This window comes from Xyrauchen texanus, chromosome 20, assembly GCF_025860055.1.
Source record: "Xyrauchen texanus isolate HMW12.3.18 chromosome 20, RBS_HiC_50CHRs, whole genome shotgun sequence".
NCBI classification, from domain to species: Eukaryota; Metazoa; Chordata; class Actinopteri; order Cypriniformes; family Catostomidae; genus Xyrauchen; species Xyrauchen texanus.
This window is the reverse complement of record NC_068295.1, coordinates 22334288-22352019: the sequence shown is the minus strand read 5'-3', so window position 1 is coordinate 22352019 and position 17732 is coordinate 22334288. Positions and strand designations below refer to the sequence as shown.

Here is a 17732-nt window from a genome sequence, read left to right as displayed (position 1 = left end):
TGTGGGTTGTGCAGAGTATAGTGACAGAGGATTTGGAGTGGGCTGTTTGTTGTGTGGCACCATAATTTGCCAACCGTGTGTTTAGGGAAGAGATTTCGGTGGTGCAAGAACTTACCATTTGAGTCTATAAGAATTGCTGTTTTTGGTGGTTGTAGTTTCCGGACTTGTGGTTTCCAAGAGTGATTTGGGGTGTGGTGAAGGGTTTGACGGTTTTGTGTTTGAGAAGGACTGCGCTGAGCTGGATGTGTGACAGTGCTGTCGCTGGTCTCCTGACTGTTCTCTGTGCAGGTTGCTCATTGTCTGTCTGTGAGTCTGTGGATGAGCAACTCGCAAATGTCTCTCTCTCTCTCTCTCATTGTCTGTGATGCGAATTACCATGTTGATTCAGTAGATTTCACAATACAGTACTCTTATAACAAGCACATTTTGCAGATTTTTTTCAGTTAGCAAGAAGACAGGGTAATAATGGAACCATCTGGGACATAAAAATCTTGTACTGTCAAAGGACCCTCACAGTGGGGTTCAGTGTATTATAGTAACACCCGCAGAGCATACTTGCTTCCTGTGCTCCTGGTTTGGCAGCTGTGAACTGTTATTTTTGGAACAAAGTTAAGGTTCTGGGAAAGAAACTACAGAGAGCTTCAAAATATCTGAAAGTTTCACCTTAGACATGGGGGGAAATGGTGATTTGTAAAGATAGGCTGCAAAATGTTGCAATGCAAATGTTGGGTAACACTTTACCATAAGGTTCTATTTGTTAGTATTATTTAATGTTAAGTTAATGATTAGGTGTCATGAACTAACAGCATTTCTTAATACTGGTTAATGTTCATTTCTAACTACAGTGTAAGTTCATGTTAGTTCATAATCCATTAACTAATGTTAAGGCCTACAACTTGTAATGGTTAAATGTATTAGTAGATGTTGAATTTAACATTAACCAAGAATAAATGCTTTTCATTGTTAGTTAATGTTAACTAATGTAGTAAACTAATGTTAACAAATAGAACTAATGTTAACAAATATAATTTGTTGTATAGTGTTATCCATAGTTGTTCTAAAAAGTACAAACAACAATAAAATTAATACAATAATATAATAATAGTCTAATAATAATTGTAGCAGATTATCAATATATTATTACTGTTATTATTGCTAATAACAATATCGTTACAATATCGTTAACAATAACGATCATAAACTTCAGAATATAAATATAATAATATTATTATTATCTTAACATATAAATTTGCACGGATTGCATGGTAGGTATTAGCAACTCTTTCCCTTGTTGCATCATTTCATCATGATCCAGCAGTGCGCATGTACTGTGTCTTCATCTCTATGAATCTCGTTCGTCATTGGTAGATGGAGCACAGGTCTATATGCCGGCTGGTTTTTACAATCGCTCTCCAGTCTTAGCTTTGCTAAGTGTGCGCACGCTGCTGATGAGAAAAGCCTGGTTCCTCTTTTAAACGTGTGGTAAGACTAAACTAAAATCATGGAGGAAAAGAAGAGCGAAATCAACGGCCACGCCGTGCACAAAAGTCCGGTACCCGCGGTTTCAACAAAATCTGAAAAGAAAAGCTTTAAAGACCGATTCATGTTGTTTTTCAAAAGAAACCTCTTAGTGATTTTGACGGTGTCCGGGGTGCTGGTGGGCGTCGGAGTCGGAATGGGGGTCCGGAACATGAACTTAACACGAGTGCAAATTACTTATTTCGCCTTTCCTGGAGAGATGCTGCTGAGGATGCTCAAGATGATCATCCTGCCTTTAGTGGTTTGCAGTTTGATTTCTGGCGCCGCGAGTTTGGACACCCGCTCGCTAGGAAAGCTTGGAGGAATCGCCGTGTCTTACTTTTTGGTGACCACTCTTATTGCCTCATCCATCGGGATTGCTCTCGCCTTCATGATTAAACCCGGCGTCGGAGCCGGAGCGCTAAACGCCAACAATTTGGGGCTTGAAGATGTGAGCACCAACAAAGAGACAACGGATTCGTTTTTAGACCTTGCAAGGTATAATTTAATTATATATATATAAAATTAATGTATCATAACAATAATATAGCAGCATTCAACATCGGCTGCTGAAATGTAAATAAATGATATACAAATAAAGTAGCCCACTATGGCACTAGCTTCTTAATCCACTGCCGCAAGTGCCCCAGCATGAGTAACTTTATACTGTATGTCACACACATGAATGCACAAGCCATGCTGAGGTTTAACTTGGAAATTCTGAATATTTATTGTTTTCTTCTTTTTACATTTAAGTCAACTGTTGCTGTGCAAAATGTGCTACTCCACACATTTGTATAATCAATGCTTGTCTGAGAAGAGCTCAATGGAAGAGGGGCTGGAAAATACTCACATTCTTGTCAATAATAGCAAGTTTCATTCCACATACTGTATGAAAGTAGGACAAAGGTGCTCAAATCTAAAGTTTCACATTCTGCAAAATGTTTAATTAGTTTAATAGGCTGAACCATGCTCTACTTAATACTGTACTTGTGGGATTATAAATCTATGTAATTGGGGTCTATATATATATATATATATATATATATATATATATATATATATATAAAATTGTAATATTGTCACTAAAGTTTTTCTTAACTTAATGTGTTTCTTGCAGCTAGCTGAAGAACCTTAAGAAAAACGGTATAAATGTAGGCTTATCTTGAACCCCACTCCTCTTGCCTCATAGTTCACAGGGTTACTAGATTAATCCTTTCTTTAACTCGGGTCATATGATTATGTAAGAACTTAGATGAACTTAGTGTACTGTGTATTCTTGAACAAGACTGGCTTTGTTTGTATATTGCTCTTGGTGTTAAAATTGCTGCTAAATCAATGTGATGAGTATTACAATTGGGTCATATTAAATAATTTGCAATATGTGTAGAACTCAGCTGCCAGAATCCTGACAGGGGCCAGTGACCACATCACTCCTATCTTGGAATCCTTGCACTGGCTCCCTATCAGGTTTCGAGTTGATTTTAAAATTCTTATGCTTACCTACAAAGCTTTGCATGGTTTGGTTCCCCAATATTTGTCTGAGCTTTTAACCACGTACACACCGAAGCACGATCACCACTCCTCTAAATCTGTTTTTTTTTTTTTTTTTAACTGTTCCTCGGGCTCCTTTATGCTCTATGTGTGACAGGGCATTCTCTTCTTATGCCCCGAAGCTTATGGAGCTCTCTACCCTCAGAACTTAAGAGAAGTTCAGTCTTTTAGTGAGATTAAATCATGTCTTAAAACATATTTTTTCCAGGAGGCTTTTAATTGATACTATTGTATTCAATTAATGTAATACTATCACCTTATTTACTGTGTTTTATCATTAGTTGTTTTGAGATTTGTCTCCATTTGTATTAAGCTCTGTATTTTTATATTTTGTTTTTATTTTTCCTTTCTATGTAAAGCGCTTTGACAAGTTTCTTTAAAGGCGCTATATAAAATAAAAGTTTATTTATATTATTGTTTATTATATTATAATATTGCAGAGGTGTTTTAGTTTATATGCTTTATTATGTAGTCTGCGTGAATGTTATTTGGAGGTAAGGCTACTCAGTGTATGGCAATTCTGTCAGAAGTGTCAGGATTTGTCATGCTGCGTGGGAATTTACCAAAGGAACATCTGTGATGTCCATATGTAATGATAAGGGAATTACACATGTCTGCATAACTTGTTTCTCTTGCTTGCTTGTTTTTCCACTCAGAAACCTGTTCCCATCTAACCTGGTGGCTGCAGCTTTCCGTTCAGTAAGTTACTTTTTTTTTTTTGCCTCTGTCTGCTTTTGAATGTAAACACCGCTCAAAATCACATATGAACACATACATGCACCAACAGTTATATCCAGAATTAATATTTGTGTCCTTATCCATGTTAACAGCCCCTTCATCTATAACAGATAAAGTCTTGAAACCATTTTTTGTCCATGCTTCAGTAAATACCTCCCATCATTTCTCACCACTAAGCAACCATTCTTTTACCATAGCAAGCTGATTCCGTTCCTTGATGCCTGGCAACCTGGCTTGTTTCGCTGGGTGGTACCACACGGGCAACTGCTAAACGGTGATCATACTCTGATCAAAGGAAGGTCAGGGGCTACGGCAGTCGGGACAAGTGATAACATCTCTGTGCCCAGACTGGACCTCACTGACACAAACTGACCTGGGCAGTCAGTAATCAATTTGTAAAAAAGGATGTTTTCTTAAAGACCAGAGTAGCTTTAGAAAGAGAATCAGGTTCATTAGGTTGAGAGAGAATGTTTTTCTTGCATTTTGAGAATGTTTCTATATCCAGTGGGATTTCTATTGACATTTACCTGGATGGAATCCAATAAAGGCTTTACATGGGAAGGGACAAAGATTAGCAGGATTAATGCAGAAATACCTGGGAATTACTTTAACAGTCAGTTACAAATGGACTGATCCAAAGTAATTGTAGTAGATCTTTTCAAAGTTGCCTTAATTATCTTTAACTGAAATCTGTGTAGGACTCTAATTTCTCAGTTATTTGCTATCACTGTAAATTCAGGTTAAATATAGATATGGCTGCATGTGAACTACAGTCAAGTCCATAAATATTGGGACATCGACACAATTCTAATCTTTTTGGCTCTATACACCACCACAATGGATTTGAAATGAAACGAACAAGATGTGCTTTAACTGCAGACTTTCAGCTTTAATTTGAGGGTATTTACATCCAAATCTGGTGAACGGTGTAGGAATTACAACAGTTTGTATATGTGCCTCCCACTTTTTAAGGGACCAAAAGTAATGGGACAGATTAACAATCATAAATCAAACTTTCACTTTTTAATACTTGGTTGCAAATCCTTTGCAGTCAATTACAGCCTGAAGTCTGGAACGCATAGACATCACCAGATGCTGGGTTTCATCCCTGGTGATGCTCTGCCAGGCCTCTACTGCAACTGTCTTCAGTTCCTGCTTGTTCTTGGGGCATTTTCCCTTCAGTTTTGTCTTCAGCAAGTGAAATGCATGCTCAATCGGATTCAGGTCAGGTGATTGACTTGGCCATTGCATAACATTCCACTTCTTTCCCTTAAAAAACTCTTTGGTTGCTTTCGCAGTATGCTTCGGGTCATTGTCCATCTGTACTGTGAAGCGCCGTCCAATGAGTTCTGAAGCATTTGGCTGAATATGAGCAGATAATATTGCCCGAAACACTTCAGAATTCATCCTGCTGCTTTTGTCAGCAGTCACATCATCAATAAATACAAGAGAACCAGTTCCATTGGCAGCCATACATGCCCACGCCATGACAATACCACCAACATGCTTCACTGATGAGGTGGTATGCTTTGGATCATGAGCAGTTCCTTTCCTTCTCCATACTCTTCTCATCACTCTGGTACAAGTTGATCTTTGTCTCATCTGTCCATAGGATGTTGTTCCAGAACTGTGAAGGCTTTTTTAGATGTTGTTTGGCAAACTCTAATCTGGCCTTCCTGTTTTTGAGGACCACAGTTGTTTTCCGTGGTCTTCCGGGTCTTTTGGTGTTGCTGAGCTCACCGGTGTGTTCCTTCTTTTTAAGAATGTTCCAAACAGTTGATTTGGCCACACCTAATGTTTTTGCAATCTCTCTGATGGGTTTGTTTTGATTTTCCATCCTAATGATGGCTTGCTTCACTGATAGTGACAGCTCTTTGGATCTCATATTGAGAGTTGACAGCAACAGATTCCAAATGCAAATAGCACACTTGAAATTAACACTGGACCTTTTATCTGCTCCTTGTAAATGGGATAATGAGGGAATAACACACACCTGGCCATGGAACAGCTGAGCAGCCAATTGTCCAATTACTTTTGGCCCCTTAAAAAGTGGGAGGCACATATACAAACTGTTTTAATTCCTACACCGTTCACCTGATTTGGATGTAAATACCCTCAAATTAAAGCTGAAAGTCTGCAGTTAAAGCGCATCATGTTCATTTCATTTCAAATCCATTGTGGTGGTGTATAGAGCCAAAAAGATTAGAATTGGGTCGATGTCCCAATATTTATGGACCTGACTGTATATATTTGAGTGGGAAGGATAGGCTAAGACTAAACTGGGGTACTCCAAAGCATATAATTGGAGTTTTTTAAGAACAGGGTTACTGAATAGGATGGTTGTGGGGGATCACTGTCATTGTCTCTGTATGTGCCAGTCTCAAAGTCCTCTTCAGCTAAACTTTAAATGCTGCTTTTGTTAGCAATTTGGCACTAGACTTCCACAGAACAAGGGTCATTTGAGAAAAATAATCAAATGCATCAAAAAAGTTTGCTGTAGTTCATGAAGCCTCACATTGTAATGGAATGAGATAACCCAAAATAGCAGTAAAAAACTACTGTACACTCTGTAACCTATGATATTGTCCTCTTCTGTCTCTCATTTTTTCATAGTATGCCACTGATTACAAGACGATTTTTATTGGAAATGGAACCAATGGAACCCTCAACTACCAAAAGGTACTTGATCTTTACGCATTACACCAGCCACCAAATGTATTGATTTGTCATTCTTCCGTAAAATCTTTGTCAAATTAGAAGTAGGTCCTTTTACTTCATTTTCTATATTAAGCATATAATGGTATGTAAAAAATGGTCAACATTTCCAGGGATTTATAACAGATTTTTTTCACACTGCGAATTTGGCAAAAGGAGGTTGAAAATTCTGCTACTGAAACTGGTCTGTTCATGCCTAAATATGAATCACTGCTCCCAGTGGCCAAAGTGTTTCTGAATCAGATGTCCAAGGAAGGTGCTAAATGCAAGTTTTTTTATTGTTTATGTGAACAGAACTTGTGTCTTGTAGACTACTCGTGCATATAAAATAATTGCAGGTAATGTATAAAAATGTTTGAATTAAAGGAAAAATGTCTGATGGGGAATGGAGTTTATCAGTAATTGGGCAGATTGAGGTCGATTTTAGGGTATATGATAATTCGGAAGCAGCATGTCAATTTCCACGTGTTCATGTTGTTGGTTTAAGACATCACTTTTTAACATGTCATTTTATATCCAATAATTGTTCACATTTGGGTATACCTTAGTCTTTAGGGCATCCAGGCAGAAACCTTAATTTGGCTGTTTTTCTCAAACCACTCTAATACAGGCTGTTTGGCAGCCTTGAATGAGATCGCTGTGTGTTTGCATAAGGCCAGGGTTGACACAGCCAGTTTAGCTGCTTCTAAACTACTGAGCACTCAAGCAGCTGGAGCTGGCAAACCTTTCCCAGAGCGCTGGGAAATGTGCCTCCCATTAATGAAAATGAGGAATAGATGCACAGTCCGTTCAATAGGCTGACAATAGGTGGCAGCAGTGCAATGTATAAAATTAAGCAAATATGGGTCTGGAGCTTCAGTTAGTGTATACATCATCCATCAGATTGGAGAAAAAGTGTTATATAAGTGATTACGTCTGTGGTATGATTGTTGGTGCCAGATGGGCTGGTTTGAGTATTTCTGTAACTGCTGATATCCTGGGATTTTCATGCACAACAGTCCCTAGAGTTTACTCAGAATGGTGCCGCTTAAGGTCCATAATTGCATAAATAGGGCTTACAGAAAGGCCAATGCTGTGTGCCAAGTGATGTGCCATGTCTGGATATCTATAGGAGACCAGAACAATAGAGTGATTCAGTTGAACGCTAGCTCAGTCCCATCAGATCTTCATCATCCTGTGACCCCACTGCCAGCACCACTTTCTGAGAGCCAAGCTTTCACATTTTGTCTTTTCAAAGTCACTTGTCCATGCAAAATCATATCAGATTCAGTGGCGGTGAATATGGCGTTATACCAATGAATGGAAACATTAGTTAATTACATTTTAATTGTTGTGAACTGCCGGGTTCAACAGTTATCAGAAAACATTAATGTGTTTGTGGCTGTTTTTTGACAAACATTAAAGTGTTACTCACCAAAGTGGATTTCATCAGATTTGATTTTGTTGTGGCAGTGTTTGCTTTTGACCAATTGTCAATAAATATATTATTGTAAAGAATAGTAAACGAAGCCAAGTAAATATTGAAAAGGCTGAATGGCAATATTGTAATATCTGACTGTTCACTTTTGGAAGCCGCTTCTTCATAACAATAATTATAATGTTCTGGTGGGTTGTAGGTTCCTTATGGAACAGATACTGATGGAATGAATATTCTGGGCCTTGTTCTCTTTGCTATGGTTTTTGGAGTTGCTTTGAGAAAGCTTGGGGCAGAAGGAGAGGAGCTCATTCGTTTTTTCAATGCCTTCAATGAAGCCACAATGGTACTGGTCTCCTGGATCATGTGGTAAGTAATGAGCTTTGATCAAGATGATTATAATGTTAATGTTTACATAAATCATATAACCAATGGTTTTGAACCAATATATACTGTGCGTGTGTGTGTGTGTATATATATATATATATATATATATATATATATAAAGTATGTTTAAGTACATAGCCTTATTGTTTTTAATAGTCAACACTAACAAATCATACTCGTTGTATACGGCACCTACTGTCCAACACATTCATACTGCCTTTAACTGTTGTATTTATTTTAATTTTGTCCTTTAGGTATGTCCCTTTTGGCATCATGTTCTTGGTAGGGAGTAAGATTGTGGAGATGGAAGATGTGGTTCTGTTGGTCACTAGTTTGGGGAAGTATATTTTTGCTTCTATCCTGGGTCACATCATCCATGGTGGCATTGTCTTACCTCTCATCTACTTTGGATTCACTCGTAAAAACCCCTTCAGTTTCCTGGCTGGCCTCATCACACCTTTTACAACAGCCTTTGCAACCTGCTCCAGGTAATTTCCTATAATGCATATCTCTGCTGTAAGGACCAGCTTAGAACAGCACAAATTTCTATGCAGTTTTATGCTAGTTAGTGCTGGTTTGGTGCTGGTCTAACTGGTGGACCACCATAGGCAATATGTTGACCAGCAAAATATGCAGGTCGACCAATGGAACCCTTTCAAATATTGTAATTCTTTGATTTATCCCTTTAAATAGTTTTGTTATTGTAACCTATTGTATTCAGGTTGATTCATTGATGTTAAATAATATTATTTTATTATATCATTTGTCATATAAATAATTATTTTGACTTGAATAAAACCAGTTTATCATGTTACTACATGAAGCACATTTTTAGGTTAATATTTTTTTCAGTGTATTTCTAATGAAGATGGTTGAACAAGAGAGATGGTTAACTTGGTAATGACACTAGCAGTATTTCATACTGTGAACCAGTATCCAAAATGCAACAGGCACCAGAAATGCATGTCTTTTCAAACATGATATCTATAAATGTTGTCCTTTAAGCAAGTTTATTTGAGCTAATCTACAATATTGTAAAATTAATGTAGGCAAATTTTACATAGTATTTGTTTAGTCATTTTGTAAATGTTTAGGCTCAGTCAGTTTCCAGAATATGACTACCAGCTTCGTTTTTTTGTTCCTGGAATCACCAGTCTTGCTAAATCTTAAACAGTGTTGTATGATATGCAGAAACCTTAATCTGTTGACAAAGGAAAGTGAACCACTTAATCTGGGGAACAAAGAAACATTTTTGAAGGGTATTTTCCGCAAATGTATGGTTCGTTTAAGAGTGCGGTCTAAGTGTCAGAAAGTTCTATAACCTGAAACAGGGCTTTATAGTGCAAGCATTTTCGAGTGAACATTACTGTCCATATGAGTGATGTTTAACTTATACAACTTCTGTATAATTTTTATAATTTGTTCCTGACCTACAAGCAGAAACTAAAATCAACTAAGCCTGTAATGAGGACTGTAAAGAGATGGACCAATGAAGCAGAGCTGGAACTACAAGTCTGCTTTGACTGCACTGATTGGAATGTTTTTGAGGCTGCAACCACAGACTTGGACGAGCTCACAGAAACTGTGACATCATATATCAGTTTCTTTGAGGATATGTGCGTCCCTACCAGGACATTTTTATCATTCAATAACGAAAAACCATGCTTTAAAGGAAAACTTACAGATGTGTAAGGATGCTTACAGTAGTGGGGATAAAACATTGCATGTCTGATAGGCTGTGCTGACCAACTGGCCTCCACACAGATCTTCAATAGATCACTGGAGCAGTGTGAAGTTCCCTGCTGCTTCAAATGCTCCACCATCATTCCAGTCCCCCAAAAAAACAAATCACAAGACTTAATGATCACAGGCCTGTCGCTCTCACGTCTGTTCATGAAGTTGTTTGAGAGACTGGTTTTGGCCTACCTGAAGAACATCATTGGACCCCTGCTGGACCCCCTTCAGTTTGCTTACCGAGCAAACAGGTCTGTGGATGATGCTGTCAATATGGCAATGCATTAAATCCTGCAATACCGCCCCCGATTCTCCGGCCAACCTAACGCTCCATTGTCCCCTCACTCTTGAACAAGACCCCGAGGTACTTGAACTCCTTCACTTGGGGCAATAGCTCCTTCCCTACCTTGAGTACGCACTCCATCGGTTTACTGCTGAGAACCATGGCCTCAGATTTAGAGGTGCTAATCCTCATCCCAGCTGCTTCACACTCGACTGCCAAGCGATCCAGTGAGAGCTGAAGGTCACGGACCGATGATGACATGAAGACAACATCATCTGCAAAAAGCAGCGATGAGATCCCCAGCCCACCGAACCGCACACCTTCCCCACCCCGACTACGCCTCAATATCCTGTCCATGAATATCACAAACAGGATTGGTGACAAAGCGCAGCCTTGGCGGAGACCAACCCCCCACATGGAATGAACTCGACTTCGTGCCGAGGACCAGGACACAGCTCTCGCTTTGGACGTACAGGTATTGGATCGCAATAAGAAGGGACCCCCCCACCCCTTACTCCCGCAGCACCTCCCACAGTCTCTCCTGGGGGACCCGGTCATACGCCTTCTCTAGATCCACAAAACACATGTAGACCAGATGGGCATACTCCCAGGCCCCCTCCAGGATCCTTGCGAGAGTAAAGATCTGGTCCGTCGTTCCACTGACGGAACCGTCGTTCCACCTCTTCAATCTAAGGTTCGACAATCAGCCGAACCCTCCTATCCAGCACCTTGGAGTAAACTTTACCAGGGAGGCTGAGAAGTGTGATAATGTAGTTGGCACACAATCTCTGATCCCCCTTTTTGAAGAGGGGAACCACCACCCCGTTCTTCCACTTCTTAGGCACTGTCCCAGATTTCCACGCAATGTTGAAGAGGCGTGTCATCCATGACACCCCCTCCACATCCAAAGCTTTCAGCATTTCTGGTCGGATCTCATCAATCCCCGGGGCTTTGCCACTGCAGAGTTGTTTGACTACCTCAGTGACCTCACCCAGAGAAATAGAATCTGATCCCCCATCAGCCTCCGGCTCTGCCTCTAGCATAGAGGGTGTGTTGGGATTTAGGAGTTCTTCAAAGTGTTCCTTCCACCGCCCAATAACCTCCTTGGTTGAGGTCAACAGCGTCCCATCTTTGCTGTATACAGCTTGGATGGTTCCCCGTTTCCCCCTCCTAAGGTGGCGGACGGTTTTCCAGCAGCACTTTGGTGCGGACAGAAAGTCCTTCTCCATGGCTTCTCCGAACTTTTCCCACACCCACTGCTTTGCCTCCCTCACGGCCGAGGCTGCAGCCCTTCGGGCCTGTCGGTACCTTGCAACTGCCTCCGGAGACCTACGGGACAACAAATCCCGGAAGGCCTCTTTCTTCAGTCGGACGGCTTCCCTGACCACCAGTGTCCACCCCGGTGTGCAATATTCTGTGTGCACTTGTTTCTCTGATCACCAAAAATAATTCCTTGCATACGTGAGAGCACTTGGCAATAAAGATCGTTCTGATTCTGACTATGATAAGGTGGTCAGTCTAACTGAAAATATAAAGTGTCTACTGTCCTTTGGCATATATCAAGTTTAAATTAAGTTTCTGAAATCTATAGTAATTGTTAATTACATTTTTCAGTGACTGCTCTTCCAAATATTTTGCATAGGTATTTTGACACATTAGCATTACAGTCTTTGTCTCCTAGATTTTTTACTGTGTCATGAGTGCTCCTACACAAAAGTGTTAGTATAGAGCCCTGGCCTGAAAGTTTGTTAGACGATTATGGTAGAAATATGAACTATTTCCTTATATTAATGCTTATCTTCTTCATCTCACTTATGATGGTCAGAATTAAATTTGTAATGGCCATTATTTCTGTTGTTTTTGTCATGATAAATGATCAGACTTAACTGAGTCCTTTGCTGTGTTCTGTACCTGCACAGCTCAGCGACCCTGCCCACTATGATGAAGTGTGTAGAAGAGAACAATGGTGTTGATAAAAGAATCAGCCGATTCATCCTACCGATAGGAGCTACTATCAACATGGATGGAGCAGCCATTTTCCAGTGCGTTGCAGCTGTGTTTATCGCCCAGCTTAACAACGTTGAACTCAACGCAGGCCAAATCTTCACCATCCTGTGAGTGCATCTCACGTGAGGCCTTTCCTCAAATAGCAGGAGTATTCATGGACACTGTGAACATTATACTCTATCTAGTAATACTGGTTGCACGTGACATGTACTCTGTATCTAAACAGGGCAGAGAAACTTAGCTTGATCTAAATTTACAAGCATTGCTGCACACCTACTCTCAGGAGCCTGTTCCAGTGTTATGCTATAGAGATCAGATTATGCTATAGACAGTCCCGGTTCTACGGGGGTGCTAAGCACCCTCAAACAAAACTTATAGCACTCTCAATTGCAGACCGGGGCAAACTATTGCCCGCGGGTCGATTTATCATAAAAGTTCTTTATTATATATTTCATTTATCTGGCTTTTGGACCTATCCCGCATCCACAAGCTTTTAATATGCTCAGGGTTGCCAGAAAATAGATGCAACACCCCAATCAGAGATTTATACTTGCACAAATTGGAAATATTTCACCTTATGTCATACTTAGTTTATGCAATCTGGCAACCATACATGCGAGTGCATGTGCTTTCTCTCCGTAAAAAACAAACAAACAAACAACAACTTAGCACTCAATAGTGCACGGAGGCGAGTAAAACCAATTGAGAGAAGAATATATTTATTCTTTGTGTTATTTGTAAAATGCTGAAGTCCCTCACACCTCTATGTGAATGTTACTCTGGCAGTAATAATTTATCAGTGTCATGCAGCCTGTTTTATTCATTGGTGTCTCAAGGGGTGCCAAAAATTGACAAGACCTATACCATGAGCATGTAAACAGGTTGATAATGTTCTGAAAATAAAACAAGTAAACAGGTCCACTTTGCGGCCAAAATTAAAATAAGCTTTTAGAATCTCTTTCCCGAATATATTATTTTACTTTTAAACCAGACTCCTGATATAGAGTGTTAAATTGAATACTAAATTACCACTGCAGTGAAGTTTGGTAAAATAAACAATAATTATATGCAGCCTTTATTCATTTTTACTAACACATAATATAAAAGTAGCAGCAACACAAGCAATCACAGAATGGTCCCATCAGTCTGCATACACTTCAGAAAATTGAGCATTATTCATTGAGTGCATTAGTGCACTTATTCTTCTGGGCTTAAAAGATACAACTATGCAGAACATTTATCTTCTCTCTTCCGTGTTCTACTTAACGCCTGATGTGGCCCCAGTACCAAAATAATTGCACGCCCCTGCTCAATTAAATATGTAAGACTAATACTGTAAATTGGCAAGCAGATTTTCTTAAATACCAGCAAACACACAAAAATCCCTCCACTTTATACAGAGCTCCCCCACTATTTTCAGAAGCACCCTCAGTGATTTTGATCTGGGCCTGGCTATAGAGATCAACAGTTGACAGGAAATTACCTATATATTTTCCCCATAGACAACTTATTTTTAACACAGACCCACTATGAGTTCTGAGGGTGTTAAGCAATGATATGTGCTTCTGTTGACTCTTTCAGTACTTGCAGTATTTATATTTTGCAATAAACTTGAAATAAATAGTTTTAATAAAATGTTTTTTTTACCTATATAGTACAACTTTAAATCAATAATTTATAATGTAACAATGTTTTTAATTAAATTACTTGCTTACAGTGCTTTATAGGATTGTAGTTTATTCCCTCATATAAGATGTTAAGTACACAGTCTTGTTCTCTTCAGATGCTGTAATGTTGCGAGTCATCTTAGAGCTGGTGGTTTGGTTGATCGCCAAGAACTCTCTATTGGAGAATGGAGAAAATGAATGGGAAAATACTAAAAATAAATATGTTTTACATTGCTTATGTGTTATCAACATTGTGCCACTATTGAGCAGGCTCCAGGGAATGTTTCCTTGTAATAGGTGTACTGTTATTCACTATCAATAAAAGCATCTGTTAAATGACTAGTTATTTGTTTGTTCACAGGGTGACAGCCACCGCTTCCAGTGTGGGAGCAGCGGGCATTCCAGCTGGAGGAATCATCACCATCGCTATCATTCTTGAGGCCATCGGTCTGCCCACCCATGACCTGTCACTCATGCTGGCTGTGGACTGGATTGTGTAAGACATCTTTTCCCATTTCACAACTATCATAATTAAGCAGTTAATGAGAAGTCTGGGGGATGTGATTCATAATTATTATTATTCATGAATTATTTATAAAATTTTATGAATAATAGTAAGGCCTTAAAAAATTTGAAATAACAGCAAGTATGGGAATTATTTAGTGAAAAATGTAAACAAATCTAAATAATGTTTTTCAAAGTCGCCACCCTTTGCCTTGATTCGAGCTGCGTCCAAATCTCCATACTTCTCTACTATACAGTATAATATGTCATATATTCAGGTCACTTGTCAATAATACCCACGTCTCTGGATGAAGTATGTATTCAATCTATTCATACTACTCTCATGCATGCCTAAAGAATTAACTGTTTTACCAGCCGAGAATTTTGTCCTTTATCAAATACAGTACATAATCAGACAGTACACAATTTCAGATGCAGGATATCTTTATGCCCTTTCCCATCCTTATCTTGAAACATGGTAGCATTGCAGTCTATTCTTGAAAACTACTGCCCCCAGTGGCCGAAGCTGGAAGTGTTGTTGAGCTGAACTGTCCACAGGGTGGTACCAAAAGTGATTTGTATTTGTAGTTTTTAAAAAGACATCTTAAAGTCAATAGGAATATATATTGTATTAATCCTATCCCAAACCCCAACCCAAAATCTAAACTGTAAGTGGAGTAAAAATGTAATGTTAGAGAGAAAAATGCAACCTCCGATTGTGCTTGTCATTGATTATGTGAACGTGATTATTCCCTGCTTTCAACATGGGATCTGAACCGGGATTTAACCCTGCTGAAGCAAAGCGCTTCTGGCCACGTCACAGGGGAAGGTGAACACGCTTGAGCTGATGCAAACATGTCTTGATAGGAGATGCCACTTGTCAGTTAGTCAGCATAATGTGGTCAATCCTAGCGTACTGGAACTCTCAGAAACAACATGCCGACTTCCGTGTGATAATTTTTGAAATGCATCAAAAGATGTAAATTGAGCCAAACTTGAACTGAACCCGGACTCAGGGTGATAGGTGTAATTTGATTACTAACTTATTTACTACTACTAATTTAGTTTCTGTAATTGAATTACTTTTTAGTCAAAAAGTAGTGTAACATGTAACATTTTAAATTATTTTAATAAAATTACAGTTACTGACTTTAATTTAAGGTAATTACTTTTAAGTTACACATAATGTAACATTTCTAAAATAATATTAAGTGTAACAGATTTAAAATATGAATTCATGTGTTCATATGTTCAGTATGTCTGTTTGTGCTTCTATGTCAGCTGAAGGGTGTACAAAAATGAACAAGCAGGAAATATAGACATTATTTTAAATATGTTGAGTGAAAAACAAAAACATTTCTGCTGAAAATGTTTTAGAAAAGAAATTAAAAGTAAAGAAATAAGTAATGAGATTATGTTTCAATTAAGTAGTAAGTGAAATAATCTGATTACAACTTCAAAAAAGAAATAAGACATTTGTAGTGGATTACTTTATCGGAGTGCCCAGAACATTCCTTGAATCTAACTTTGTGTGCGTGTGTGTGTGATCAGAGACCGGACCACCACTGTTGTGAACGTGGAGGGAGACGCTCTTGGTGCTGGCATCCTTCACCACATCAATGAGCAAGAGATGAAAAAGCAAAGACTGCAGCAGGAGCCAGAATTCCAGGAACTGCAAGAGGTGAAGGTGGAGGTGGTGGCTAATGTCCAGGCAGAGGAGGAGACCTCCCCTCTCGTCACACACCAGAACCGAGAAGATAACTCATCACGTGAAACAATCGATGACAAGGATGGTGTGGAGTCTGTGCTGTAAAACAGTGTTGATTGTGATCTCTCATCTTTCTCTTCTCTCTCTCTCTCGCTCTTTTAAACCATTATAGACATGATTTCACCTCAGTGTAAAGTTTACATCAAATGAAAAGTTTACTCAAATCTGTAAAAAATTAAACACTGATGGCCAGTTTGCTGTCATATTGTTAGAAATAGATTGAAGTACATGGTTAGAAGGAAAGGTTGTGTTAAGATCCAATTGTGCCAAAATTATTTCTTATTGTCAGTTTTTTGTGTTTGTTCATGTGCAAAGTCTAAAAGGGAATATTTCCAGTCTGCAAGCAGTTGTCTTGTGTATAGGTGAATAGTGATGAAAACCATTCACTTGCTCTGTTTGCTTACTATATTTTAACTGGCTGTGTGAAACATTAACTTTTTTGAAGATTTACCGGAATGTATTTGCTGTAAATATTTGTGTCCCTAATGGCAAAGCCTGTGAGACTGTGCTATAGCCTGGTAACAGTGCAATTTATTGTGGACTACGTTATATTGTGCATGTGCGCTACTGAAGAACACCCCAAAATTCAACCATATTCTGAGATTGTGCTTTATGCTTTTTAGTTCTTTCAAATCTGATTTTAAATGAAAATCAATTTCAGTTAGCTTAAATGGGAACTCAGGGTCACAAGAGGTAACTGAACCCCATGATGCGCAGTCACACTGTAAGGGTCAAACATTCCTTCTTGAATCTCTATAGGTGCTGTTTGTTCCAAGAACCTGAGTTATGGTATCGAGTAACACCTAGTGGTCAATGCAATTAGAATTTGTCAATACTCTGTCAGATTAATTTAGTGATTCAGCCACCCACGGTCTGATAGTTTAATGATTTTTCATAGATTTTTATGCCCATGCTTGTTTACTTTTCCATACAGTTAAACAGTATAGGTCTAGCTACACTTATTAAAATGATAATTTGGTAAAAGCAAGATCGATCAGTGTAAAATAAACTATGAATGACTTTAATTTATTTTAATAGTTAAAATTTTTGTACCTCATTGAAAATTATTTTCGTAATCTGTTATACCACTAATCAATGGTTTGTTTTTATAAGGTATTTTAACTCCATGTACTTTTTCCCTCTCTTATAACTGTAAGTTGTCTTGTTAATGCCATCTGTGTGTCTCTGCTTACAATTAAATTAAAAGCATTAATGTGTATTTGATTTTCATGCAGTTGCTTTAACCGCTTTAGGGAATTACATTGTTATGAAAAAAAATCCTGGATTTACACTGAACACATTTTATTTTAATTTTTTTTGCATTAGATCTGAATCCGTTTCCTCCAGGGGGCGCTATTTCCGTTTTCAAATCTCAAGACTGTCTTTGTCTCACTGGAAAAATTTGTACATAAAAAATGAAATCAAACGTTAAATTAATTCCAA

General features: G+C 38.6%; 1 protein-coding gene across 1 annotated transcript; it reads left to right on the top strand.

Annotated features, from left to right (window-relative positions):
* Window positions 1–1379: 1379 nt before the first annotated feature.
* slc1a4 (solute carrier family 1 member 4) lies at window positions 1380–17489 on the top strand. Its single transcript, XM_052151409.1, has 8 exons — window positions 1380–2016; window positions 3729–3771; window positions 6424–6489; window positions 8142–8308; window positions 8581–8814; window positions 12263–12457; window positions 14379–14513; window positions 16073–17489. Exons 1-8 carry the CDS (start codon window positions 1502–1504, stop codon window positions 16332–16334), a joined length of 1617 nt encoding a protein of 538 aa, XP_052007369.1. The 5' UTR covers window positions 1380–1501; the 3' UTR covers window positions 16335–17489.
* Window positions 17490–17732: the final 243 nt, after the last annotated feature.

Bases quoted from the DNA above. Each gene is read 5' to 3' on its own strand.
- slc1a4 (XM_052151409.1), top strand. From the start codon at position 1,502: ATGGAGGAAAAGAAGAGCGAAATCAACGGCCACGCCGTGCACAAAAGT. The intron at 6,490-8,141 runs GTACTTGATCTT...GGTGGGTTGTAG, and splicing joins GAACCCTCAACTACCAAAAG to GTTCCTTATGGAACAGATAC. The intron at 8,815-12,262 runs GTAATTTCCTAT...GTACCTGCACAG, and splicing joins GCCTTTGCAACCTGCTCCAG to CTCAGCGACCCTGCCCACTA.